The sequence below is a fragment of the Pocillopora verrucosa genome, chromosome 14 (assembly GCF_036669915.1).
Source record: "Pocillopora verrucosa isolate sample1 chromosome 14, ASM3666991v2, whole genome shotgun sequence".
NCBI classification, from domain to species: Eukaryota; Metazoa; Cnidaria; class Anthozoa; order Scleractinia; family Pocilloporidae; genus Pocillopora; species Pocillopora verrucosa.
In genome coordinates this window covers 9,304,220-9,331,907 of record NC_089325.1, presented here as the reverse complement: position 1 = coordinate 9,331,907, position 27,688 = coordinate 9,304,220, and the positions used below count along the sequence as shown (strand labels likewise).

At 39.6% G+C, this 27,688-nt stretch overlaps 2 protein-coding genes and 1 long non-coding RNA gene across 3 annotated transcripts; 1 reads left to right on the top strand and 2 right to left on the bottom strand.

The window, feature by feature from the left end:
* Positions 1-542: 542 nt before the first annotated feature.
* On the bottom strand, positions 543-19,399 carry LOC131779714 (circadian locomoter output cycles protein kaput). The gene is made up of 15 exons (XM_059096296.2): positions 18,980-19,399; positions 14,963-15,034; positions 13,915-14,072; positions 13,411-13,496; positions 13,161-13,250; positions 12,711-12,846; positions 12,349-12,519; positions 11,563-11,758; positions 8,824-8,930; positions 8,162-8,309; positions 7,343-7,599; positions 6,165-6,265; positions 3,107-5,281; positions 2,657-2,843; positions 543-2,054 (listed from the first exon to the last, which is right to left on the bottom strand). The coding sequence occupies exons 1-15, from the start codon at positions 19,000-19,002 to the stop codon at positions 1,867-1,869; spliced, it is 4,095 nt and encodes a 1,364-aa protein (XP_058952279.2). The 5' UTR covers positions 19,003-19,399; the 3' UTR covers positions 543-1,866.
* Positions 19,400-21,147: 1,748 nt separating this feature from the next.
* On the top strand, positions 21,148-23,567 carry LOC131779720 (uncharacterized). Its single transcript, XR_010716270.1, has 3 exons — positions 21,148-21,590; positions 22,637-22,916; positions 23,254-23,567. It is a non-coding gene; the product is annotated as an uncharacterized lncRNA (long non-coding RNA).
* A 602-nt stretch (positions 23,568-24,169) lies between these two features.
* On the bottom strand, positions 24,170-26,239 carry LOC131779727 (uncharacterized). Its single transcript, XM_059096306.2, has 3 exons — positions 25,971-26,239; positions 24,955-25,107; positions 24,170-24,442 (listed from the first exon to the last, which is right to left on the bottom strand). The coding sequence occupies exons 1-3, from the start codon at positions 26,184-26,186 to the stop codon at positions 24,323-24,325; spliced, it is 489 nt and encodes a 162-aa protein (XP_058952289.1). The 5' UTR covers positions 26,187-26,239; the 3' UTR covers positions 24,170-24,322.
* Positions 26,240-27,688: the final 1,449 nt, after the last annotated feature.

The following is a 27,688-nucleotide window of genomic DNA, read 5'->3' as shown; positions in this document are numbered from 1 at the left end:
CAACACGTACGTGCTTCCAGAAATTAACGACATCGAGCCACTTAACATTATGGCCCGATATGCAAAAATAACGTTGTAAAAATTGACCTGGTTCCTTTCCAGGAAATTTAAACTTCCCAGATGTGATCAAACTCTTGGCAACCGGCCAACCACCAAGCACTTTCGCAGCCGTTCTTTGGGTTGTCACTCAACGCTCCAAAGTTTCTCTCGGGGAAGGGGGTTGTCTCAAGCAAACACGAGAATCCTTAATCGGCATGGCAGTCACATGCTTCCCCTTATCTGTTCCACTTCTGCTTATTCCTTTTCCGGTATACGCGAAGGCCATTTGTGTTCAGACCTTGGTGACACTCACGCGAATTCGTGAAGAGAATGAAGATCAAGTTTTTAGATTTCCATGGCTGCCTTTCGCTTGTGTTATGAGCAGGTTTACAAAACCTTCTTTATTCCATTTGTTACTTTCTTGCTCCATCTTCAAACCATTTTAAATACGTTAAAAATTTGAAATGCAGGTAATGTGTATCAAAATTAATTATCAGCCTTCCTCTCTTTCAAGAACCTTTATTTTTAAAATTAAAGATGCCAGTATCAAGCTAGCAATTCAAATTATTAACTTTGGGGGTACAGTTTGCTCATCCATGCGTTACCCCAAGCTGATTAAAAAATTACATTTCATAATTTCTATTTTGGTATATTGAGAATGCACGAGAAGCGTCAGAGGGGGAATTATTGTTGATCATATTAACAGAGAGAGGAGCTCCCGTAGAGAGCAATTTAACTGTAAGTATGTTCATCTGTATAGGAGACTGCCCCGAAAGCTAAATGACGGTGTCGGCTAAGTATTTCACGGGCGAAATCTCCGGTTTGTGAAGTTTGAAATTGTTTCCAGTTCCTCATTGATCATACTTCATCACGTGCAGCAAAAAGTAATGACAGTTTAACTGACCTCGACTTAAGTGAACAAACGTCCTCTAAGTACAACCAATCACGTGATAATTGTCAGCCAATGAGGAACAGGGATTAAATAACACATTAACGATATTTGATATCAGGACCACGGCATTTTGTCCTAAAGTGGCTGTTTACAAATTCGAATTGTCCAGTGCAAAGGAAGACAAAGGCAATGCTCTGAAGACATATTGGCTTAACTGATTTTGATCGAGAATTCCGCGCTAAATATATCTACTTCGGAGTCATTCCAATCCAAGCTCACGCGGTTCAGTACAAAGACAGTTTCAACCCTTTTGTAAAATGCTATCGCCCACATGGGGGGAGTCCTAGAAAGAACTCTTGTGAAAAAACCGACATAACAACAACCTTAACGAGTGTTACTACCTCTGTATAGGTTTTCTTTTCTGTCTAAACAAGCCTTTCCCTTGATCAACAACTATCTCTTTCCGCGGATGATGTCTCTCGCTCTAGTTGAAGAAATGGAAATCGTAAAATTGACTACTACACGAATTTTGGATAGAGAAGTAATAAAGCATGGCAGCTTCAAAACTTGAAACATTAACATGGGCCAAGTAGACCAAAATGAAGGAAGAACTTAGGCACACAAACACACCAACCTCCATTATTTCGATACACCGATTTTAGACACATGCGACCAACTATAAAGGACTAAACAAAATAAACATTCCATCCTATCTTTCAGCTGTTCTGAATAGTAATCCCATCGTTACTACTTTACTACTACTAATACTTGCACGTAAAATCAAAACATCTTCAAGATAAAACTACAACGTTTTTACTTTGCGTCTCAGAATGAATGCAGAATCCCTCGGTCTCCTCCTCTGCTTCGCTCGGTGACACAGCCCATAATTCACAGCGTTCACCTTCCAGTCATCCTTGATAGACTTAGAGCAAGTTCTAATCAGGATTTAAGTTAATTTCTCCTGTGTAAGAGTCATCTCCCCAGTCTATATTGTCTAACAGGGGATCGAAAGCTGACTCGGCCAGTAATAAGCCCAGAACTTGTTCATCAGCTTCGCCCAAACTATAATTTGTTTCAGACCATCCTGAAAATGATGGTCCACCATCCTGAACATTCTGGTCACCTGCGATTAACAACACACCGAGAAATTATTATGAAACGTTTCAAAGATAGGTTGTACGATAGGTTACGTATGATAAAGTTAAGCTATGATATGTTGCGTTACGCTACATAAAGTTACGTTAGGTTATGTCAGGCCACGTTACGTTATATTGCGTTCGGCTACGCTACATTACACAGCGTTATGTTACGGTACGTCGCGGTAAGTTACTCTTGATTGGGTTACGATGGCTCGAGTTATTTTAGGTTACGCTGTGTTTGTCTTTGTAAAATTAGGTAACGTTAGGTGATGTTAGATTTCGTCATATTTTGCTTACGTCACGTTACATTGTGATACGTTACGTTAACTCTCGCCTTTCCATTACGTTACGTTGAGCGACTTGGCGTCACGCTACTCTGCACTAAGCTGTGATTAGCATAATACAACAATCTGGGATGCCCCCAAATGCTACAAAGAGGCTTACGCAAGTCACCACCCCCCTTGCAAGAAAGTCCTGCCTAAATCCCTGAGAGGTCTTTGTGTAGATTCTCCTGTTTAAAATGAGCGCAAGCATATCGAGCTTCCACCTACCACGCGATAATAAGTGCAGCGTTAAAGACACTTGCCTATTTGTCGCGAACTTCCTTCCCGCGGATCATCAGATAGCATGGCGCGGAGCCCACTCGAACTGAAATTAGACGTTGCAGGCGAAGTTGCTGTTTGCTGTTGGCCGGCTTCCTCTCTCCGTTTCTGCTCCTCGAACATCAGTAATCGTTGCTCTTGTTGCTGGAGAAGAAGTTGACGCCTTTGTTCCTACAAGTCACCCAAGATGAGTCAGTTACACTATCACTTCTGACCTTACCGTGGATCGTGCGTTTTGTTTCTTGTTCATTCTGAGAATTTGGTGTTTCAGTAGGTCAGGAAAAGATTTATCATCCTCGTAACCTATCTGTAGTTAAATTTGTGAGAGCGCACAAAGAAAGTACCTAATACTTCGTTGGTGTTGCAATCTCTACCAATTGTCTACAGAAAGAGAAAACGAAGGAAAGAATAAATCAAGAGACAAACTAACAAACCTGGTGTAACTGTAAGAGCTGCTGCTGTTGCGTAAGTAGTGGATTATAAAGTAGTTCCTCGTCCTCGAGTTTCTTCTCCTGCTTATCAACAGCCAAGTTTGTCGGGCTTTCATTGTTGGACATTGCTCCGGGAGCATCCATCAACATCGCGCGCAATTCATCCGACGAAAAGTTCGAGAAATAATCTCCTTTGGACTTTGAAGTTTTCTTTTTTTCTAACAGGTCAAAATCTCGGACTGCTGCCACGGACGTCACACCAGTTGAAGTGGAGGCCATGTTCTCATATGGCATAAAATTCATCGTAGACGTGATCGTTGAAGACGAGATTTGGGATGCTCCTAGGTTGGTCATAGCCGAATTCCTAGCGATTTGCCGTTGCTGCTGCCGCTGCTGTTCTTGCTGTTGTTGTTGACGCTGTTGTTGTTGTTGTTGTTGTTGTTGTTTTTGCTGTTGCTTTTGTTGTTGTTGCTGCTGTTGTTGTAGAGCGAAGCTGTAACTTGTGGTTGTGGAACTCACCCGGGTCATACCTAGACCTGTCGCGTCCTGCCGAGGATGTTGCAGCGGAACGGTCGGCCGCGATCTTGGCGGCTGCTGAGGAATTCTTTGCTGATTCGGCAGCATTGAAGGTGGCGTAGGCTGCTGCTGTTGCTGCTGCTGCTGCTGTTGGAAAGTTACCTCATTACCATAGGAGTACAGAGGTTGTGGGGCAGTAGTGCAAAGCTGTGAGGTAGATTGTCCCTGGGTTCCCAAGCCAACAGGGAACTGAGGTGGAGCTGGCTGGACAGGAGAGGGAACTTCACCTTGTCCTTGTTGCTGACCATCTTGGATCTGCTTCAACAATGTTATCAATGACGCCGCAACTTGCGGCTGACTCTGAAGCGCTGAGAGCACAGTCAATAACACCTGCATTATCTGCTGGTTTTGAGTAGAGTTCGTTAATAGTTGCTCCACAGTTTGAACAATAGATGCGTTCATTTGAGAGCTTTGTTGCGACTGCTGCTGTTGAAGGGGATCAGCCGAAGCTGTTGCAATTTGCGGCGCTGCAAATCCTAAACCGGTCTTGTCACCTGACCCTTGGAAAGCTCCAGGGCTTTGTCCTAACATGGCCACAATTCCTCCATTCATATGCGATGGAGTATTCAATTGTGGAGACGTAGAGTAATGCTGCAAAACGGCCTGGGCCGACACGGGAACACCGGGCGTGTAACTAGAAGGCTGGGACTGAACACTCTGTTGGCCGTGCGAGGACTGGTTTGGTCGTATACCGACCTGTCGCGGCACTGGCAAAGGAGCGGAAGTGACGTTGGTCGTAACCGTAACTGATCCACGGTTATTAACTCCGGGAATTGCCTGGACAAACCCTTCATTTGTCACTGCTTGACCAGCACTGCTGGGCTGCCAAGGTCTTGACGCTGCCACGATAGCTTGTGGTTGTTGCAGCTCCGGTCGCGCGCCTGATGGCAACGATTGCGGCCACATTTGTTTCGCGTTTGAGTCTACGCGCATGACCTTTTGATTCCCCTGATTTGAGGGGCTGGTCATTCTACGCTTTAACATTGTTACGTTGCTTTGCACATCTTCAATATGTGCTTGCTGCTGCAGATCAATCTGATTGTCTATTGGCAACAACTGAAGCGGAGATGAAGTTTGCTCCCGTTGCAATTCACGTCGTTGTCTTGAGTTTAATGGATCGATGTCCTCCACAACAACATCTTCATTCTCAAGCTGAGCCTGCTGTTGTCCCCCTAATGACACAGCGGTGTCAATAAAAGTTTCGGAACTTTGGGGAATGCTTTGCTCGGCCGCCATCTGTTGCTCCTCGGCTTTCTTCTCCATGAGCAACTTAAAATGGCGCTGATATCTGCGTTCAGCTGTTTGCATCTGTGCTTCAAGCTTCCGACTGATGGATTCGAGAGCCTGCTCCTGCACTTCATGCCTCTCGGACAAGTCCTTGTTCCTCTCAAAGTAACCCGAGCACGTTTCTTGTAGTTTGACTGGATCTACAAACAGCTGCGACTGAAGGTTAAGTATCATGTGCTGCTGGATTTCTTGTAGCTGCTGTTTCTGTCGAGCCACGGCTTTCAATAACAAGGAGTGCTTCTCCAGAAGTTGATTTTGAAGAAGGCGCTGAGCCTCTCGGAAGCGCTCAAGTTCATCAACAGTTGAGGGAAGATCCTGTACATAAAGCACTTTGGTTACATTTGTACAATACCAGGCATCGGAAAAATTCCCGATGCCAAAGGTTAACTAGCCGCACAGAGATCAGAGGAACCACCGGGTACCAATCATCCCGATAAGCACTAACATTTGGTTAAGGTAATTGTCCAAATTAAGGCCGGGTTGCACTGTTTTCGCGAGAAGAAAAAATACGAAAAGAAAACCGAAATTTGCGTACTCGGTGGCTTTAGTAATAGCATTTCTCGCGGCTAAGAACGAAAATCGACAACTGGAAGAGTTGCCACAGGCCGATTTTGGTTGTGTACCCGATAGATTTCTTCTGTCGGTAAGGAAAAAGTCAATCACTGAGAATTTTGTAAATTGAAGTTACGCCTATTGTTTGTTTTTGTGTTGATCGATTTTTTTCAAATTGAGCCTTACTGCAGACGCGCGTTACGACTTTCCTCTTGGACTTTAGATCTAATTCTTCATTCATTAATAAAGTCGACTTTTCTTTTCAGGAAAGGGCTATCGTGTTTATATCGTAAACAACATAAAACATGGTTGTTGTAGATATGGGATTTATCTTCGAGTGCTCAACTCGACAGCTCACGACAACTCGATAACTCGATAGCTCTCTGGTTCGCTTCCCTCGCTCGCGAGCTATGGAGTTGAACACTCGAAGAGAAATTCCATATCTACAAGCAACCACGTACTACTCCCTATTTATCAACAGAGTTGATTAAAAAAAGATGATCTTGTCATACTATCCCACCCACGCTACACTACAGTTTCTTTCGAAACTTACCCCTTTATTCAATAAGTTCACGCATGATGCATTACAAAAACAAACACACCCCAATAAAAACCAAACAAAGAGAAAAAAAGAATGAAAACGTACAAACGAGTCTTGGTCCATATCCCTCGTGTCGGTTTCGCTATCACCAGCTTGTGATTCAGCCCCAGACCTCCTGTCGTCCGCACGGCCAAACAGAGCCACATCTGAACACAGGAGAAGAAAGTAAAATAAAAGAATAACATTATAAATTATACGAGGACTGAATATGAAAGTGATCTTCCCATTTATAACACTACTTACGCAGTTGTGGAAATAAGACCTGAAGAAAAATCAGGCCTGTACAAATTTAGGCTTTAGTTTCCTAACTTCTTAAGTAGGGTTCATTACTGCGAAGATCTCTCTCCTATTTATTTCTTAATCCGCAGTTCACATATATGATTTTCATATATTCACAAATATTTATTCATCACTTCGCAGGTTTATTTGGAACCAACATGATAACCAGTTCCCAGTAGGCTTGATAGCCTAGTGGTTAGAGCACTACACCAATATCGCAAAGGTCATGGGTTCAAATCCCGTATAGGCCTGATTTTCATCTTTTTTTTTTTTTTTTTTTTTTCAGGCCTTATTTCCACTATTGCTCCAATAGTGTTCATTACTACGCACATCGCTTTCATAGTCTTTTCTAGATTCGCAGTTCACATGATTTTCATATGTTCACAATCATTTATGCGAGTGGTCAACCAATCCATGTCACGTGTCCTGCTCCTGTACATATTTGAAACATCATTTTATGTAGAGTAGAGTTGAATATGCATACTCATGTTAACAGGTCGTTAGGAGCTCTTGGCGGTACACAATCTTCTATTTTCGCGTGTGCGCATTATGACCGAATAAATTAATGGAAGATTTCACTGGTCAGCCAAGTTCAGAATGATTGGAATGATGCGCACGTTCTAGTCGGAAAAAAAGGTATTATTAAAAAATGAAACAAATTTTCGGGTTTATAAAACAATTAACTTCTATTAACTTTGGACACACAGTATGTTACAGAACTTGATAGTTTGCCACAGAACTCGACAGCATAACACACGACATGACAACACGTCACACAACGTAACAGCATGCCAGCCAGTTTGACAGGAGAGACTCAAGATCTGGAAGGTGACACGAAATCTCTCGCGTAAGATCCCATCTCCCTGGATGTCAACAGCAGTTATAATCTTCTCCATTAACTTTCAGGTTTCGTGTGTGAAGAAAGCCAAAATTCAAACACATACCTTGCTTGTTCGTTCCCAGAGCATTCTGGTCCCCGCCAGGGTTTTCGCCGCTATCAGTTTGTTCTAACGGCAAGGACGTTGAGTTCAACTCATCCGCTGCCCACTTGGCCAGAACCAACGCATTGGCTTCATGAGGGCTGTTACACTTCAAGGGAGCTTTATATTGAGAGAATCGCGACTGGTGACTTTCCTGACTAGCTTTCAAAATTTCCATTTCCTTTTCTCTGACTCTTAGTGACTTTTCACCCTCCGCAGCACTGCAAATAAACATCGTTTTTCCGTAAATACTTTGCAGTTTTGAACGAAATCATATCGTTTACAAAGTACCGCCAAATGATAAATTTTCTACGGTCTGTGCAGAGGCAGTACCAGAGGCAGTACCAGCTGTGTACCGCCACAATAGAATTTCATCACAACTGGGAATAAGAAAACGATGAAAACAATAGTGTGACGTAGACTGTGTCTTCTACACCAAGAGCCCTGACAATGCAATTGCTACTAGTCCCTCTTCCGCTTGTCTACACTGACTGAGAGATTGGAACATGTTACAGTTGCATGCTTCTGTAAGAAACTTACCTTTTGTATGCCTCTCGCAGTTAGCACCAAGCACGGGTTACTCGACTAAGGCGTTCCCGTCTAGGCAGAGGAGTGGTCTTTTGCCCTCTTACCTCTTACCTCTTACCCTCTGCTCTGTTGCGCACGATTTTTCAAGAATCAGCTAACCTAGGTGAAAATTCCTTCCCCTTTGAAAGCTAACCTGACTTTCTGCTGATGAGCTAATTTGATGATCAAAACAAGTTATTATTTTTTTTAACCCACCTTATTACTTTCGTATTACTGCAGTATATTTCAGGCTTGGAATTCCAGTGATTAAAGGAAATGTAACTCCTTGTTGCCGCCCATATCCACTGGTACCCTTTGCTCAAAATGCGGTAAAAGCCAGTTTTTCCCTCACCGTATTCCATAACTAAAACGACAACAAAGCAATTTAAAAAGTGAGCTTAGAGCTTTTAACCGTTGTCACTCCAGAAGTGACCATGACAGAATTTCTCCTTACAAAATCAATACAATATCAAGCAGACAAGTGATGAGAATAAAGAAAAATATCAATTAGGGTATTATTACCAAATTTAAATATATCAAATTCTCCGAACTACATGTAGCATTATCAGAATTGTATGGCAGACAATAAAGAGAGTTAACAGACAAACTTTATTTCAAATGAGTAAAGGGGGTAAGTTTCTAAAGAAACTGTGATGCTGCGTCGGTGGGAGACTATAACAAGATAATTTTGTTTTTTCAACTTAGTTGATAACGTAAATTGGCCACCGTAAAGAGTTCCAAAGCTGACGTTTCGAGCGTTAGCATTTCGTCAGAGCGAATGCCGAAACGTCACCTTTGAAGATCTTAACGGCGACCATTTTACGTTATTAACTCAGTTCCTAATACCAAATTACTTTATTAAACTTTATTTCACTTACGTGCTTCGTGCGCTTTAGCGTAAACTGTCAAATCATCTTCGTGAATATAGTCATAAACTGATGTACCAAGGACCTCAAATGGCATGTAACCTGTGATGGAGATTGACCTTAAACAGAACCACAAAAGAAAATAAAGGAACTGTTTACTCTCTCTCAAATATCTAACCGAAGGGATATCTGTTGGATTAGTTGTATTTGGAATAGTATACAATACTCTTAAATTGACAAAAAAACTGTACAAAAGTAGCCTCGCAAATACACTGCAATTGCACTTCTAACTGAAAACGACCAGGACTACACTATAAAGCTGTTACGATCGTTTTACTTTAATACAGACAGTAAATATAACTAAATAAAACAATAAAACCCTCTCATCAAATTCCACGTCATTTACATGTATAACTTACACAGTTCTACTCTTCTAAAAGTACATCTAGTAAGCTTACTACATACAGCTAGCCTACTACATCTAGCTAGCCCAATACATCAAGCTAGCTTACTACATTTAGCTAGCTTGCTACATCTACCTAGCTTACTACATACCCCTAGACCACTAGAGCTAGCTAACTTACTACATACAGCTACCCTACTACATCTAGCTAGCTTACTACATAAAGCTAGCCAACTACATCTAGCTAGCCTACTACATCTAGCTAGCCTACTACATCTAGCTGGCCTACTAAACCTAGCTGGCCTACTTCATCTAGCTGGCCTACTACATCTAGCTAGCCTACTACATCTGGCTGTCCTACTACATCTGGCTGTCCTACTACATCTAGCTGGCCTACTACATCTAGCTGGCCTACTACATCTAGCTAACCTACTTCATCTAGCTAGCCTACTACATCTAGCTAGCCTACTACATCTAGCTAGCCTACTACATCTAGCTAACCTACTACATCTAGCTAGGCTACTACATCTAGCTAACCTACTACATCTAGCTAACCTACTACATCTAGCTAGCCTACTACATCTAGCTGGCCTACTACATCTAGCTAACCTACTTCATCTAGCTAGCCTTCTACATCTAGCTAGCCCACTACATCTAGCTAGCCTACTACATCTAGCTAACCTACTACATCTAGCTAGCCCACTACATCTAGCTAGCCTACTACATCTAGCTAACCCACTTTATCTAGCTAGCCTACTACATCTAGCTAACCTACAACATCTAGCTAACCTACTACATCTCACTAGCCTACTACATCTAGAAAACCTACTACATCTAGCTACTCTACTACATCTAGCTAGCCTACTACATCTAGCTAGTCTACATCTAGCTAACCCACTTTATCTAGCTAGCCTACTACATCTAGCTAGCCTACTACATCTAGCCAGCCTACTGCATCTAGCTAACCTACCACATATAGCTAACCTACCACATCTAGCTAACCTACTACATCTAACTAACCCACTTTATTCAGCTAGCCTACTAAATCTAGCTAGCCTACTACATCTAGCTAACCTGCTACATCTAGCTACTCTACTACATCTAGCCAGCCTACTGCATCTAGCTGGCCTACTACATCTAGCTAACCTACTTCATCTAGCTAGCCTTCTACATCTAGCTAGCCCACTACATCTAGCTAGCCTACTACATCTAGCTAACCTACTACATCTAGCTAGCCCACTACATCTAGCTAGCCTACTACATCTAACTAACCCACTTTATTCAGCTAGCCTACTAAATCTAGCTAGCCTACTACATCTAGCTAACCTGCTACATCTAGCTAGCCTACTACATCTAGCTAGCCTACTACATCTAGCTAACCTACTACATCTAGCTAGCCTACTACATCTAGCTAGCCTACTACATCTAGCTAACCTACTACATCTAGCTAGCCTACTACATCTAGCTAACCCACTTTATCTAGCTAGCCTACTACATCTAGCTAACCTACAACATCTAGCTAACCTACTACATCTCACTAGCCTACTACATCTAGAAAACCTACTACATCTAGCTACTCTACTACATCTAGCTAGCCTACTACATCTAGCTAGTCTACATCTAGCTAACCCACTTTATCTAGCTAGCCTACTACATCTAGCTAGCCTACTACATCTAGCCAGCCTACTGCATCTAGCTAACCTACCACATATAGCTAACCTACCACATCTAGCTAACCTACTACATCTAACTAACCCACTTTATTCAGCTAGCCTACTAAATCTAGCTAGCCTACTACATCTAGCTAACCTGCTACATCTAGCTACTCTACTACATCTAGCCAGCCTACTGCATCTAGCTGGCCTACTACATCTAGCTAACCTACTTCATCTAGCTAGCCTTCTACATCTAGCTAGCCCACTACATCTAGCTAGCCTACTACATCTAGCTAACCTACTACATCTAGCTAGCCCACTACATCTAGCTAGCCTACTACATCTAACTAACCCACTTTATTCAGCTAGCCTACTAAATCTAGCTAGCCTACTACATCTAGCTAACCTGCTACATCTAGCTAGCCTACTACATCTAGCTAGCCTACTACATCTAGCTAACCTACTACATCTAGCTAACCTACTACATCTAGCTAGCCTACTACATCTAGCTAACCTACTACATCTAGCTAACCCACGTTATCTAGCTAGCCTACTACATCCAGCTAGCCTTCTACATCTAGCTAACCTACTACTGTACATCTAGCTGGCCCTCTACATCTAGCTTACTCTGTACATCTAGCTGGCCCACTACATCTAGTTAGCCTACTATATCTACCAAGCCTACATCCTTACCGTGGATCAACAAAAAGGAACTTTCCATCAAGACTGTGCCGAGATGTAAAATTACTGTCCTCACATTCGCACTCCACAACACGCGTGAAACTGGGACTGGACATAATGCCGACACCCACCAGAAAAAATGGGTTGACTGTTCCGCCAATAGGAGTGAGGGCATTAGATAGTGAATTATCACTGGTTGCCAGTATCCCTAAAGCAGCCAAACACAAAACTTTATGGATTGACCTCTGAATGTCAACAATCTCGATTTATATCCCAAAATGATATTACTTCACAACAACTGAGTAATTCCGAAAAATAAATTGGCTGTTCCAAAACCCTACACCAACTATTTGGAGAGAAACTTTTTCTCAAGGAGTGTTATGTTATGGAACAGCCTCTCCCATGAACTTAGATAAAGTGTTTCATTACAGCTTTTGAATGAGACACAGCATCCTTGAAAATCACCTTTAATGATATTATAGATTTTTATTCTTAAAATATTCTACTTATTATTAGTTAGTTTAGCTAGACAGAATTAGATATTTTGTACTCTTAGATTGCGCCGAAGGATTTTACCGTGAATAAATAAAGCTATCTATCAATCTACAGATGTTGCAGAAAAATCAAAGTCAGATATCATAGTAAGACATAGTGACACATGGTTGATTTGAGTGTAAGAGTAGGGAGGGGAGTATGGGGCTTTGGGGAGAACACTTCGACAGAGACACAAATCCCAAGAGGCCAAGTGGTATGCATGTTGCCACAGTACTGCCAACTTTGTACGTTAAAATATCTTACGTTGCTTCTGATGCTCAGCTTCTTTCTTCGTCCACTGGTCAATGTAGCCAACACAGAAAACATCTTCATTGCCACTGGGCTCACCATCTTTTCCTCTCACTAACATGCGGAAGTTAAAGGTGCGACGAGATGGCTTGCTTTCCACCATACTCTGGAGTGAGGTGGCATTTCCTTCAAAAAAAATAGAATTCATCACAAATGCAAAATGTAGAATCATATGAAAACTGATGCTGAGAACAACAACAACAATAAAAATGATTTTAAAGATAATAAGTTTAAATTAAGTGCAAAAGAAAAATATTAGAGAGAATGAAAAGATTTCACACAGCTAAAGTAAACACTGCGTGTACATGCACATGTACCTGTTAGCTCCAGCTGATCAGAATGAGAATTGAATCCTGTAGAATGTTTTATGTCTTGACGATGAATTTCTCTGACCATTGCTTCTTTATCATCTGGATGAACAATCTCAAATATACTCTTGCCGATCAGTTCTTCCTAAAAAGAACAACAACAACAAAGATTGGAACTCACAATTAAAGGCAATGATAAATATGAGAGAAAACAACTAAACCAGTGTATAATTTTCTTTCAGTAATACTGCTGAATCACTCATTAAGATCATGAGACTAAAGAAAATGTCGCCAACCTAATGAGCTTATATTGTTGTTTATTCCCCCTGTCAGTTCCAAAATAAATGTATAGAGAGGGGTATAGAGAGTATGCATACTGATGTTAGGGTGTAAATGTATGAATTTACACTGTCATACTGTGCTAATGTTGTCAATCAATACATGCATGCATCAACTCACCTTCTTGAGGCCACTAAGATCTTCAATGCTTTTAGACACATAAACAAAGTTCCCATTGGTAGATAACACCAGTAAGAAGCCATTCAGAGCCTGGGAAATTATTGAACATGTTAGTGTTACAACTGCAGTCAGACATACTTCAACTGAGGCATAACAACTATAGATATTGCAGATGTACAACCGACTTTGGGAATAACCATAGAACAATCATTTAAAATACAATGCAAGCAAACATAATATGGTGACTCACTTTGTCTAATAGTTCACCAATTTCTTCACTAGATAGAAAAGAGGACATTAATCCAGATTCATTTCCAAGGACAGACATTGTTAAATCTGCAAAAATACACAAGAAAGTCATCACATAAATGCTCCAGTTCAACGAGAAGTTGAACAAAAATTATAAAGACCCAAACAAATCTGTGGCCTGTATTATGAAACCTAATAAATATTACATCATTCTTCCAATTTAGATGCACTATCAGTGAGACGTAATGCTAGAAAAAAATATATTGCAAGCAAGGAGACACATAGTCAGCAACTGATCTCCAGACCAAAGTTGTGGTAACTAAAGGTGTATACAGCTGAAAGTTTTAAATTAGCCACTGAAAATTTACAATTGGCTACCAGCCACTTGATCACCAAAAGGTGATTAAAGATTTTAATTTTGTATTGGAGCCCAGAATAAACAAGTTTACCTAGTGCATACTTGGTAATAAAATGTGTTCATTAACTCATTAAATACTAATCTTACCATTATGAACTTTCATGTAGGCAACTGTCATTTTGAGCACAGTGGTTTTATCAAGCTTGCGCTGTGAACTTGCACAAGATGGAACCATGGCTGCTAATTCACTTATGTAAATATTAAGCTTGTCACGTCTCTTCTTCTCACTCAAGTTTCGTGAGGGCCTGTGAATAACAAGATGTACATCATTACACAGACAAACAAGCCAAATAGTTATAAAAATAACAAACAAAAACATGTTACTTGATGTTTGACCTCCCAGTTTGTCAGCCAAGATTTCAGTCATTGTGCAGAACACATTTGCAAATACATGTAAAAGTGCACATTTCACATCAATGAGTCCTTCCTACTGGTGGCTTATTACAGTTTATAAGGATCACAAGTTTCCCTTGATAAATATGATCACTGATGCCCATTGCAAGGGAATTAACAATAAATACAAACTAAGTTAAGACCATCTTACAAGACAATTGGTGTTAGTTACCATGATTAGTTCATCATACAGTTGTATACCCAATGTTTTTTTATGTGTCAGATCTTGTGTAGAGAGCAATAATTTAAAGTATTATCAATATTTCATCAATATTTAGTCAAATATATGACTTTCATATATTCTTAACTGTTTAGAGCAATAATTGAGGCACAAATTGGCAAATGACAACAATTTACTATCTTAATGTTCCAAACATATTGACACTAGGAAAGCAGTCACAGAAGCATGATACATAACACCTTGAGAGACTCAATTCATTCACAACAATGACACCAAACATGCACTGAATGGTGACTAAAAATTCTTTCTGTAGACTTAAACCCTTCACTCTTGAACTCAAGCCTTACAAGTCTGTAACATCTTGAGACATCCCAAAGAGATTAAAAAACCAGAGCATGAACACCTTTAGCCATTACAGCCTTGTATAGTTCTCTAAGTTCATTTCCGCTCTTTCACAAGCCTTTGTAACCAAGTAACAAGGAGAAATTCAGACATAAATGCATTCAATACTTTTAAAAATCCCCTCTGCATTGAAAAAGCAAGATTAGGACAACATCTTACTTGTATTTTTTCGAATTGCTTCCAAGGTCATGATTATCCCCTACATCAAGCAGCCCTTCACCTCCATCCTCCCTGTTATCAAGAAACAAGGATAACCATTAGGTTAGTTTAATAATATCAATGTACACTATTGATAATGATCATGACCATGATTACAGCAATGATGTTAATAAGTAATGGTAATAGGGCAGGACTGGTCTGTTTTCATGTGTGATAAATAAAATCAGACAACCATGAGGCAGGAGTCTGATTTGTTCATCAACCTTTTAACTCCCACAAGTGATCAAGACAGAATTTCTCCTGACAATATCAACATAATATCAACCAGATAAGAGATGAGAATAAAGAAAAATATCAATTTGGGGATAATTAGTTGATCCAATACTAAATTCTCTGGACTAAAATTATAGGAATTGTATGGTTGACAGTAAGGAGAATGACAAATTTGATCTGGGAGTTAGAGGGTTAAGAGTATAAGTACAGACAGAATTGGACAACTCAAAGTCTGATTACCAAAGCTGAGGCAACATTTTAAGAAATTAACTAACCTTTGATTGTTTGTTTTGAAAAAAAAAAATGCTAACTCAGCAAAAAGGACAACAACGACATGCAGAGAGGCACATAATGTCCAGTTTCACAGGTATGTAGCATAAAACTGTCCTATTACACTGTCCAATTACAGGCATGATCCATAGACTGTCATATGCTTAAGTCAGGCTGGCATTTTACAGTTTTGATTAGTATGATGTACTAATCAAGAAACTGGAGGCTAACTCAACCTTTTCAGAATGCCTTTCCTTTCTCACATTTTTAAGACTATTGTTTAAAAAGCCTATTTGCAAAATTTGATGATTGGATACATGTGATAGAGTTTCAATGTGAAGGATGAATCTCGCAGCAAAATATAGATACCATCCTGGTCTAATGGTGTGTGCAATTCATGATACTTCCTTTTTACAACTTTTCTGACACATCCATTTCATAAGTAACTATTCAATTATGAAATATGAAGCACTTTTTTCTACTTTTACTATGATAGCTGACAACTTTTATTTTCCAAGCAATGAAAACAAAAATATGTTTTTGTAAGCGTTTTTGTTCGCATTTTTAATAACATCTCTAATATTTGGGACGCAACATAACCATAAGCGAGCAAATAACTATGTATTCTATTTAGTCAGACAGCCTTTAATAGGTTGAAAGTTGTGACTTTCAGAGGCCCACTCCACATCCTATTTCTGTGGTGTCTGATGTCCCAATTTCCTCCTTTTCACTTCCAAACCAAGTGATGTCAATACTTGAGGTAAGAGAAAGTGTAGAACATTCACTACAACCTCTACTTTCCTTTTGCTCTTCCTTCTCCTGCTAATGCACAGCATGGGCACTAAGGTTGTCTCAACATCGCAGGATAGGAGTTGCTGCTACAGATGGTTCAGATCTTTATAGTCTCATGTTCTGGTTGGTTTTTGCAGGAAAAATAGCCAGACAAATGTGGCCATTATGACCATATATAATGCGCTATTTTGCATTTTACTGCTGCAGCCATGTATAACTTGCTTACATGAGATGGTATCTGCCGGAAGGGTTCTCTAACAAATTCTGCCAAAGATATTACTGCTTTTTGCAAATTAATAAGTGCAGCTATATCGTGCCATGCCAATACAACAGCACTATGATGGGAAAGATTAATTCTTTTGATCTGAAACTTGGCAAACCAAAACTATATAAGATGAGGTAAATTTACAATGCAGTCTGCCACAGTCCCCAAAACAATTACCAAATGAGAAGGTATTGGATCTCAATCTTATTTTTTTTTATCTTTTGAAGATAAAATTGTCAAAATAAAATATTATTTGGCAGACGGCACTGCAAATCTTTATTACTGTTATCTTTGTGCATATGCCATACCATTTTCAGTAACATTAAATTGGCTCAGATTTAGAGAAGTTTTTCTCTAAAATGGCCTTTTGGACACACTCCTTAATTCCATGACATTCCACAAATTCCATGGCACTGAGCAAAATGAAAGTGTTTTTCTCAAATTATAAATAGAATCATATATCATGTGAAAAATTCAAGTCATTGCAACAAATCTGTCAAGAAATATTTTACACCAAAAATTGTTTAAATTCTCCAAATTAGCCTCCAATACCATGATATTAATATATACTTAAGATAGTGACCATGACCTATTAAATCCCAGAATTGATTAACCCTTTAACTCCCAAGATCTGATTATTAATTCTTCCTTCTAGCTTCAACACATTCCCTTGTAAATTAGTTATGAGAATTTGGTGATAGATCAAGGTAACCTCTACCTGTCTACATCTGAGTATTCTCATTACCTGCTTGCTCCAGTATGTATAGATATTTTAGGGAGAAGTTACATGTTAATCACTTCTGGTAGTGAAAGGGTTATTAACATGTAACTTGTACCTATATTATCCATAATTTATCAAGCAAACTGATCAGGTAAAAGTTGTTATTTTGTCCCATTATACATATATATTTGGTAGTGCATGTACTAGAAAGACCAGTTTCTTTGAAACTTGATGATATTATGGTTTTAATCAAAACTATACCAAAATTTTCAAATGTGATTGGTTATCACCATCCCGATTTACGCTCTAATAGGACAGTGTACACATCATGGTTGTAATTGGACAGTGTAATAGGACAGTTAACATGTCATACCTGCATGAGTGGACAGAACGCATCATGTGTATGCTCTATTGTCTTGCATTTTGCTGAGTTAACTATTGTTTTATTCTCATAAAATTGTTTCACTGATGTCAAGTTTCTTTCTCAAATTTTGTCTAGTTTTCATTAATTGTTGACAGGACTTCTTGTTGCCCAATTCTGTATGTAATCATACTTGTGATAACCAAATCGGACTCCCGCTTTGCAGTCATCCAATTTTTTCAATCACTTGTATGATTGCAGACTGAATTGGACTCCACTCCATCCTGTTACCATTATATATTAAACCTTCATTTTCATAATGACATTTTATTAACCTGCTTGTGAGTTATGGAAATTAGCTCCCCACATGAGTAATAGCTATAAGTGAATTCTGTTTTTGCAAGGAAAGAATGATCTACATTTAGGTTCATGTTATCTGGATAGCACAGTACATTTTGCTATCAATTATTCCCTGAATGGCAATTTATCCCTTGGATAGCGTTATCCACCTTTCACGCAGAGGTGTGCAAGAAGACAACTAACCCTGACCTTCAGTTATTCTTAATATAAAACAGAACCTCATCCAATAATTGTTTAGTTCTAAATCTGGAAGGAGTTACAGTAGCTTACTTAACATGACCAACTGATCACAAGTTTAATTTCAGTTTTGTATAGTAAACTGAACTGTACTTATTTTGAGGAGAATGTTGGTGCTGATATTTTGCTACTAAAGCCACATTGGCAATAACTATTACATCAGAATTTCCTCCGGGATGTTACTAGATTCTGATTTTGGATGTAAATGAAAATGTCAAGGTAGAAGATTTAATTCACCGATCATATTGTGAATTAAATTTTACTTGAACAAAGGTTTCACAAAATACAACAAAAAGACGTTCCCATTTACTGCTAGGTGACTCATGAAGATCGCTGTGAACGTAAACGCACATGCGACGATGAATGCACTGAATTTTAAGTGATGAAGTCTTAAAACGCACGTTGGCCTATGGCCGAACATTGGGCAAAACATCCATGAAAACGCCACAAAGACAAGATCCTAGAGTAGATATACCACAGGTCAGGGTTGAGGGAGGAAAGTACCATATGAAACTGGTAAATATGAACAAGATCGATCGATCAGACCTTAACCGTGGATAGTATGAGAAACCTTCGTGAGTACAACTTTTATATTCAGAATATAAAACTAAAATACACCGAATCGTTCCTTGTGACCCTTTAGAAGGCAGCTGTGTCGAAAGAAGAGGTTGGAGGTCATCGGTGATCAGTTAAAGCATCCCTAACTATCATAGTTTATCACAAAATATAGCTACTAACCCGTTTTCCACAGATTCATTCATAGCTCATTGGTCTTGTTCATAACAATTTACCGCCATTCATGTTGTACACAGAACTGCAAAAGCAGTGTTTATGGCGGAATATGTCCATTCCTCAGCTAGCGTGATTGTAAAATGGCGATATCTGTGCCAAAACACTTGTAAACACGCGCACGTCCTTCTAGCCGATTCGACTAAACAAAATGGCGGACAAGGATGGAAGTTCAAAGTTTACCAAACGGAAATCATAAGTAGCAGTGCCAAACCATTTCAACACTTCAAAATCCTCCTTGGTAACCAAACCAAATGAACATGTAGCTCAAGAGTCTGAAAACAAGCACAACATTAGCTAGTCTTCGTCTACCAATTCCCAACAACAGTGCAGAATCCCGTGAATTAGCATTCGGTGACTTCCGAAGACATTCGGCAAGTCTCGGCACCCCACTATTGTAGAGCCCAGTCCTAGGTCGCTTGCCGTGGAACATCTCAGATCACTTGAAGAGCATGTTCACAGGAAATGTGATCAAAACCATTACAAATACGGCAAAATTAACAATAGCTTTCCGGCATTAAGAAGCACGGGATAAACACATGTCGAATGCTCCTGTTATTGCTTGTTTATGCTCACGATCTCATTTCTATTCCTCCTTTTTACCTAACGAACTGGAAAGTTTGATTGAATTCTGAAAACTTCGTAGGTGGGTTTTTTTTTTTCTTTGTCGTGTCACATTTCTACTTAAAATATAATGATGTTTAAGAGGAAAGATATCCTGCAAGTGACTCTTGAGAGTGAAAAGATTAACAAAACCTAACCAGGTAAAAAAAAGGTAATTACTCTTTGTTGTTGTTGTTGTTGTTGTATAATTTATTTGCCAATTTTGTTTTGTTCTATTTTGTTCAGGCGAATCACGTTCGGCTTCCCAGCGATCGGCGTTTCCGATCGTTACTACGATAACGAAATTACCAGCGGCAATGTTTTAGTATGCCGTCTTGTACAAACTCAATCAGTTAGAAGAAAAAAAGAGAGAGCAACAATAAACTCAACAGTAAATTTGGTCCAATATTAGGATTTCTCGAGTGTTCGGTAGCTTCTTTTTTAACCTAACAAGTTGTTGATTTTCGGGCCTACTGCCACGGCATCACTCGTCAGCCCGAAAATGAGAAAGTTATCGAATGATCGAAAAAGCTTACGATCACCAACAATGTTCTTGAGGAGGGTATTGATATATTTCATTACATGGCAATATTCCAACCTTCCAACCTGTATAACCCAGCTCTCTATTCATGTATCCAGGTAAAAAATCGTTTTTTTGGTGAAAACCGAATATAGGCGTGCGGACTCGGCTGATCGAACAGATGTCGACAAAAGACGAAAGGAATCCATTTGAGTCAAGCAATATTCGTGAACCTCTCGCGTTGTAGCGTGGCAGATTTGAAAGCAGTCTGTGCCAAATATGGCAGCGAAATAATAATCGTGATATTTTGGTCATAAAGTGAGTTCAACATCACGCTTCGGTTTGTCTTTCACACCTTTTTGTTACAGATAACTGCAGTGATACAATTATGTTCACCCGCTAATTGGCTCCGAGCGTTGATAACATGTGCATTCTATAATTACCCACAATAGTCATCTTATCACGCCATAAATCAACGTGCAAGCACGCAAGCGAAACATGAACTTTGCCCCGTAATTGTTGACTTGCAATATTCAGTAAGTATTTTGTTTACGCCTCTCACAACGGAGTGCCTTGCACGGTCGCAATGATCTCCTCTTGAGTGGAGAAGTTTTTCGGGCTTATGAAAGCACCAAAGAAATCTCTATTTCCTTACTTAGTTGATTACGATAAGCGTCCTGGGTGCTTATAAAATTTTTGGACCTTATTCGAAGCTGGGCGCTTAACAAACTTTAACCATTTTCAGCAAGTAATAAGTTTATTTCTCCACAAAACAATAACAAAACGTGAAGGTTAAATTATAAAAAGTGAATTTAGGGATTGTATGCCTGTAACGAAATAAAAATTTTAAAATATTCCTTTTTTTTTTTCGGGGGGGAGGGGGGAGGGGGGAGTGGTGGGGTAGGTTGATGGGGTAGTCGCTTATTCGAAAGTGGGTACTTATTGATCTTTTCTTACTTACACTATGAGCTATTAATCGAGGTGGGCCCTTCAAGTAATTGAACAAAAAACAGTTTTCCCGAAACTGATCGCAGAGCATCACTGTAATTGTATTACTGTAACACATGGGGAAGATATTAAGATACGTCACTAAGTGCATATACGATAAAAAACCGGTTGATGAAATGAAAGGTGTCTCGTGGGCAGTCCGGGCCATAACCATTTCTGGATACTTGATGACGTCACCAACATGGATGTCGTAGTGGGACATCGAGGAAACTCACTCATTACTTTATTCGAGCCCTAGTGACTTGGTTCCCTACCCATATCCCATGAAACCTTGCAAAATTACAGAAGACAAGCAATTACACACAACAAGCAAAGAACTGATGGTGATCGCGATGACGTGAAGGAAAAATTCAGATGAAAAGTCGGGTGGAGGTCCATGTTGCGAAGGGCTCGATCGAGGAATAACCTCTATTTAGTTGAGGTTTTCAGGTATGCAACATTTTTTTTTATTCCTAAAAAGTTTTTTTAAAAAACTAGCATAAATTTGCTTCCAATTTGTCAAAATTCCAATCGAGTGCACGAGGTTTTTGCTCGAGTGCACAAATGTTGAAAGTCTGTTAGTGTGCAAACTACCAGACGGATTCCTTTGTTCAGATCCATCGGAGTATCGTGTAAACCATAAATTTTAACCATACGTTGTGGCCGGCCAATTTAAAGTAAAAGGACAATTATTTATCGGACCTTTATAAGCCTACATTGTGAATTTCAGATCAAGCCAACAGCATGGATGAACACATTCAGTATCTCGAGACACTTTGTCGTCTTTGTGGCACAAATCTGCCACGGACCTGGGTCAGTGCTACAAACAAAGAATCTTTTCAATCGGAGCTCTGGATGAAATTTCGAAGCAATGTCGATCTTGACATCAGAGAGATTCATTCAGCTAAGGCGAATGCACACTAAAAAATAATTTCAGGAAACCACGGATCTAACACATAAATGTGATTATCCAGCGAATAAGTTCTCCTTCGGACAAACATAAAACAAAGAGGTATTCGTTCACTGAGCTCTCACATCTTCAGGTGTCGTATCCGGGAAATGTGCGATAAGAGCGGCATGAAGATGAAAATAAAAAAATCACATTGGTGGAAAGCCTTGCCGAAGTGTCTATATTACAACATTCCGGAAACAAAGGTTGGAGTTTAACTACACGAACTGATGAGAGTGAAATTTTCGTCTAAAACCACAAGGGACTTGTCTGTAATTGTGAAACTCGTTTAGAAACACCGCTCGTGCTTTCACATTTTGCAGTGATTACCTAAACAAACTTTCTATACAGGGTGTTCAAATCAAAGGGTAATTGTAAAGGACATATTATTGCTGACTAAAAGCTGTAGGACCGAATTTGTAGTGTTCTGAGACCTAGATTCTCCCGCAAATCGATCAATAGCGCGCAAAATACCTTGTATGATTCTCTTGCATTGAATTCGATCATGAGTATCCCACTCATGTATTTATTGGCGTTTATTTTCCAGGTATCATAATTTCAAGATCAAAGCTCCACGTGGAACACCGCTTGTTATTCAAAGTGAAGACGACAACACGTATGACTCGCATGCACTGGCTTGTCTTCTTCCACGAGAAATGGAACGCATTCCAGAGGCTCTACGAGAAGTCCAGATTTTCAGCAGATCGCAGAGAAAGACATACACTTTAGGAGATGTCAAAGGGCAGCATATCGGCACGGTTCAGCACTTTCTAAACATACAGCTGCATGCTTTGCTTCGATGTGGCAAAATAACCAGGAATTGAAGGGTAAGTTACTGTTTTCTTGCTTTACTGTTACTTTTTCGTAAAGGCTTGATGGACTGAAATTGATAATGTCTATTTAAAATCGGAGAGAAGCAAGATATTGTCTTTCCTCGACCTCTACTGGAGAGAAATGAAATTGTCCCGATTCCGCGATCTCACACCTCACTCGTCCCAATTGTTATCAGTGCGCGTTATTTGGTTCAACCTTATTTAATTGGTTGTGAAAATGAAATGAAATTGTCCCGATTCCACGATCTCACACCTCACTCGTCCCAATTGTTATCAGTGCGCGTTATTTGGTTCAACCTTATTTAATTGGTTTTCTTGTAACCCAAAATAGGGAAATCAACGGACAGTAACATCGAGGCCAAGCTCTACCCAGAAGTTCTCCAGATACAAACAGGCTGGCGGGGGAGCTTTTATTCCTGTGACGCTCTTGGTGGAAGGACCACAGCCTTACAAAGAATTTGTGCTAGAAAGAATCCGCTTTACTCTTCCAGAATGCGAGAATGTCGGGGACATGCATGTTGAATGTTTGAAATAAACGAATATTTTTAATGGTATCTTACGTCCAGTCCTTGTTGGCGAATTTTTTTCAGCTTACTACCGCATTACAACATGGCCGCCACAAAAAAAAAAAAAATCAGCTTCTTCTTGTTTCCAGCACCTCTCGGCCAAATTTGCTTTGTTTTGGTTTTGATCTCACCCAATCACAAAGCTCGAAACCGATATCTTGAAATGGTTATGGCCCGAACTGGTAAGTAAATTGTTCCCAATTTTATTCAAACATCAGCGAAACTGTTTTGCCTGTTGGGATTTTGTGCGAGTTAAAAGAATTCTAATGTAACATTCTTTCGCCTAACAGCAAAAACAGTTACAAAAAGTGCCAAATATCTACAGACGTTACTGATCATAAACAAACATTAAGGTTACGTTTGAGTGTAATTACTAAATCGTTCTACAGGATCTGCGAGGGGAAATTGAATAACGCTATGAAACGTTGCAATGGAACCAGAGAAACTGTTCAATGCTTCCTTCGTCTTTCTGCTAACGATATGAATGAGGCTTTGTTATTATCATGGTCGTAAGGTAAATTTCACCTTTTGTTTTTCAACCCACCACCCTTCGAGGAAAGATACGACTACCCGTTAACCATAGGGACGCATAGCAACTCATAGAAAGAGCCAAGCTCAAAGTTGACGATGCTTAAATCGGCAGGAACTAACAGGTTATTGACGAAACAGATCAGAAACATGTTATTCCCTCTTTAAATTTCTTTACTTCTAATTGCCTGCATGTTACATCGAGATGATAATAATTTATAAAGGAAAAACTTGAGCCTGATCGCACATCATTGGGATCGATATCTTGCTATCATTGCCATTGTAACAGTGTAACTTGTCCTGGGGCTAACGTTCGTGTTGGCTGACAAACTCAAAGCATTTCTGGAAGCGAAGGTAGCAACATAACTTTCCTTCACACGATGGACTATAAGCCCTGCACATTCCAACAAGTGCCAAACAGCCTTTCTGCAAGAGAGAAGAAAGTTCCCATTAGTGAGTCAGTTTTTCAGTCTTGCTGTATCTTCGTCTATTTGTTTGCCTGCCCCGGCATCTGTTAGTCAGTCAATCTGTCTGTCACCTGTCCATTAGGTTCTCAGTTATTTCCAGTCCCTCGCGGTTTATTTTCGTGATAGGCAATGTTTTATACCAAATGAATAAAGAGGTAAGTTTCTAAAGAAACGGTGGTGCTGCGTCGGTGGGGGAGTATAGCAGGTAATTTAGTGTTAACAACTGAATTGAAAACGTGAATTAGCCACCGTAAAGGGTAAAAAAGCTGACGTTTCGAGCGTTAGCCCTTCGTCAGAGCGATTGACGAAGGGCTAACGCTCGAAACGTCAGCTTTTTTACCCTTTACGGTGGCTAATTCACGTTTTCAATTCAGTTGTTAACACTAAATAACTTGCAATGTTTTATACCAGTTTTTCTCTCTCAGTTATATTTCACTTCAATCTTATCAACTGGATCAAGTTCTTTAGTACCTGCAAAGGGGTCAGTTTCGCGAGCAGTCCTGGGTGTCCCTCTGGCTTGTGATATCGAAGGCACTCAAAGAACTGGTCACCGCAACAAAGCTTTTGACAGGCATCTTTCCCCGACTTGATAAAGCAACGTATTCCTTGATGGACGCAAGGTTTCTGTAACAAAATAGCGTAGGACTTGAGCTTGATAAACTTTTAACGTGCGTTTTGATGTAAATTGTGTGGTGTTACTTATCAGAATAATAGTTCTGCAAAGGTTTCATAGAAAAGCAGAAGGGCGAGCAAAATCTCGATTATAATGTTTTTTACCTGAAGAAATTACTGTGGGAGCTTTTGCACGGTGATTTGTTAAATTAAACCTGCCACTGGAAATTTTTTCTGCCACAAATGTTGGGTCTAAAACTCACTGAGATGGGATTTCGCCATGAATTTTGTGATATCGGACATAGGAGTTTAACAGATGGAGGAAAAAGCATCGATGTTTCCGCCGTTAACAACTTCCCTCCATTGAGGTTAGCCCAGTTTTCAAACGTTCACTTGCAAGGTACGTTTTTCTACAAGCCGAAGTCGATTCTGTGCGATTCTAAAATTTCTGTGTTACGAGACTAATTGGAAAAAAGATCCCACTTTTTAAATTCATATGTTTGGAAAATACCAATTTATGGAAATTATATTTAGTGAAACGACTAGACCCCGACTTATCTCGAGAGAGGTGAGAAAACCACAACACAAGTCTGGTTTCTAAAAATACATTGGTCTCAATTGGTCAGGAAGGAAATATCATTGAGATTTGACTAAAATGCAGTCGAAATGTTAAGTTTGTGTACTCAGAGTGAAGTCCAAGGGCCGCGTAATTCTGTTATATCTTAGGGCACACTCGTAACGGGCGAACTTCCCCTAGAGCGAAACCCTCAGTCACCAGGACACTGAGAACAGGACAAAATTTAGGTTGGGAACCGAAATTATGTAAGATTTTCCCCTTTGCCCTCGGGCCTCCAGAACACTATTTATGGACTCACCATCCACGGCTCGTAGAGATCTTTTGCATCATTGGCGTCACTGGCATCATTGGAGATTAACGGATTTAATGGCAAGTCATAGTCCCTCGCAGCTTTAGCCATTCTGTTCTGATGATCTCCTTCTAAAAGATTATAGAAGGCTTTGTGGAACACCAGTTGATTGGCGAACACTGTTGCAAAGGCGCTTAGAACGAGAAGAACTGTTAAAGCCTTCATACTGCCTGCAAGATGTGTGCAATTTACTGACACTGCGATTTCAAGACAATTAGTGTGTCTTATATAGGTTGAGGAGTTATTAGCTAAGTCGGTGCCGTGTTATTAGTAAAAGTCTGCAGGTAAATTGTATTTAAACAGCTTTGCTCACCGGATAGTTTTTAATCACAACAAAATAAGCGTACAGTGGTCTTGTCGATAAATCAAACATGAACAAAGGAATTTACACAGATGTTAAACATTATTAATAAGGACACAAAAGTTAACCCCCTCTTGACATTAAATGCTTGAAAATATATTAAATTCTTGAGGCTTGTTGTCAAGTGTTTTGTTTTCTTTTGCTTCCCACTGCTAAAGATATTGGTTTTCTTAAACTTGATGATTAATTTTTCGCAGTCCGTGATGTCTTGCTCTTTACAAAAAATGAGAGGACGAATATTTGTTAAGGCATTTAAGATCACCATAGCTGTTGAGGTTTTGACGACAATTTCATACTTATTTCTTAATTATTTCAATTTCTGCCGCCCCTTCCGATAAAAAGTTTTGCTCTCTAGGCTCAGTGCGAGTTCCTTTTCGACCTCTGGGAAAGGACTCAAAGATTAAGAAGAGGAGATGGGCGGACGTTTGTGTTGATACTGCAACACCACTCCAAACCAGCAATGAATCAACGTTTGCTCTAAGGTTTTAAGTTAGGGAGGAAATTATCTAAATATACTAGAAAACAGGGGTAAAATGTCTTCTGCAAGCTCAATCCAGAATTCTGACTCCCTGAAGAAAATATTGCTTACACCAGATGGTCTTTAAACAAGTCAAATTCCATGCGTGTATTTCAGAATTCGATTCCTGGTTGATACGAGTCGAAGCAGATTTTTCTGTTACTGATTAGCACAGTATCACAAAAACCCAAGTCAGGATGGCTTTTCGATGAAAACTACTCTAATCTTCTTAAACAAACATAATCATTATATAATTTTGGCAAAATTTCTGGATTTTTCCAAAAAGCTCTGGCTCTGTTCATCTTTACTTTATTGGAACAATTTAAAGTTTATGTAATTTCTGCCTCTCTCTTATTCCTTAGCTAATATATTCATAAATTTATTAATCTACTTTTTAGGATAAACTTTCTTTTGTTTCATATTTGCATAGAACTTTAAATAGGCGAGCAGCTCATAACTGGAAGACAAAAGGAAAAGCGTTGGTACTTAAGTTCATCATCTAAATAATCTGTAATAAAACTTCCCCCAAAAAATGTGATTACAAAGTCGATCACTTCAGCCTCTTAAGAGTGCTTTGCTTTATTGTATTTTTTTTTTTATTTGCTTGCCATAATATTTGTTCTAATTGATATCCAACCTATTGTCGGCAATGGGCCATTTGTTCGCAATAAAGATCACACTTCTACATTGGCTAGTGTTTGCAAGCTTTGCACGAGGCCATGCGTGTTACACGCGTGGCGGTGTAACACATTAACCTCAGATGTAGTTTACCTACTTGCTACAGTTACA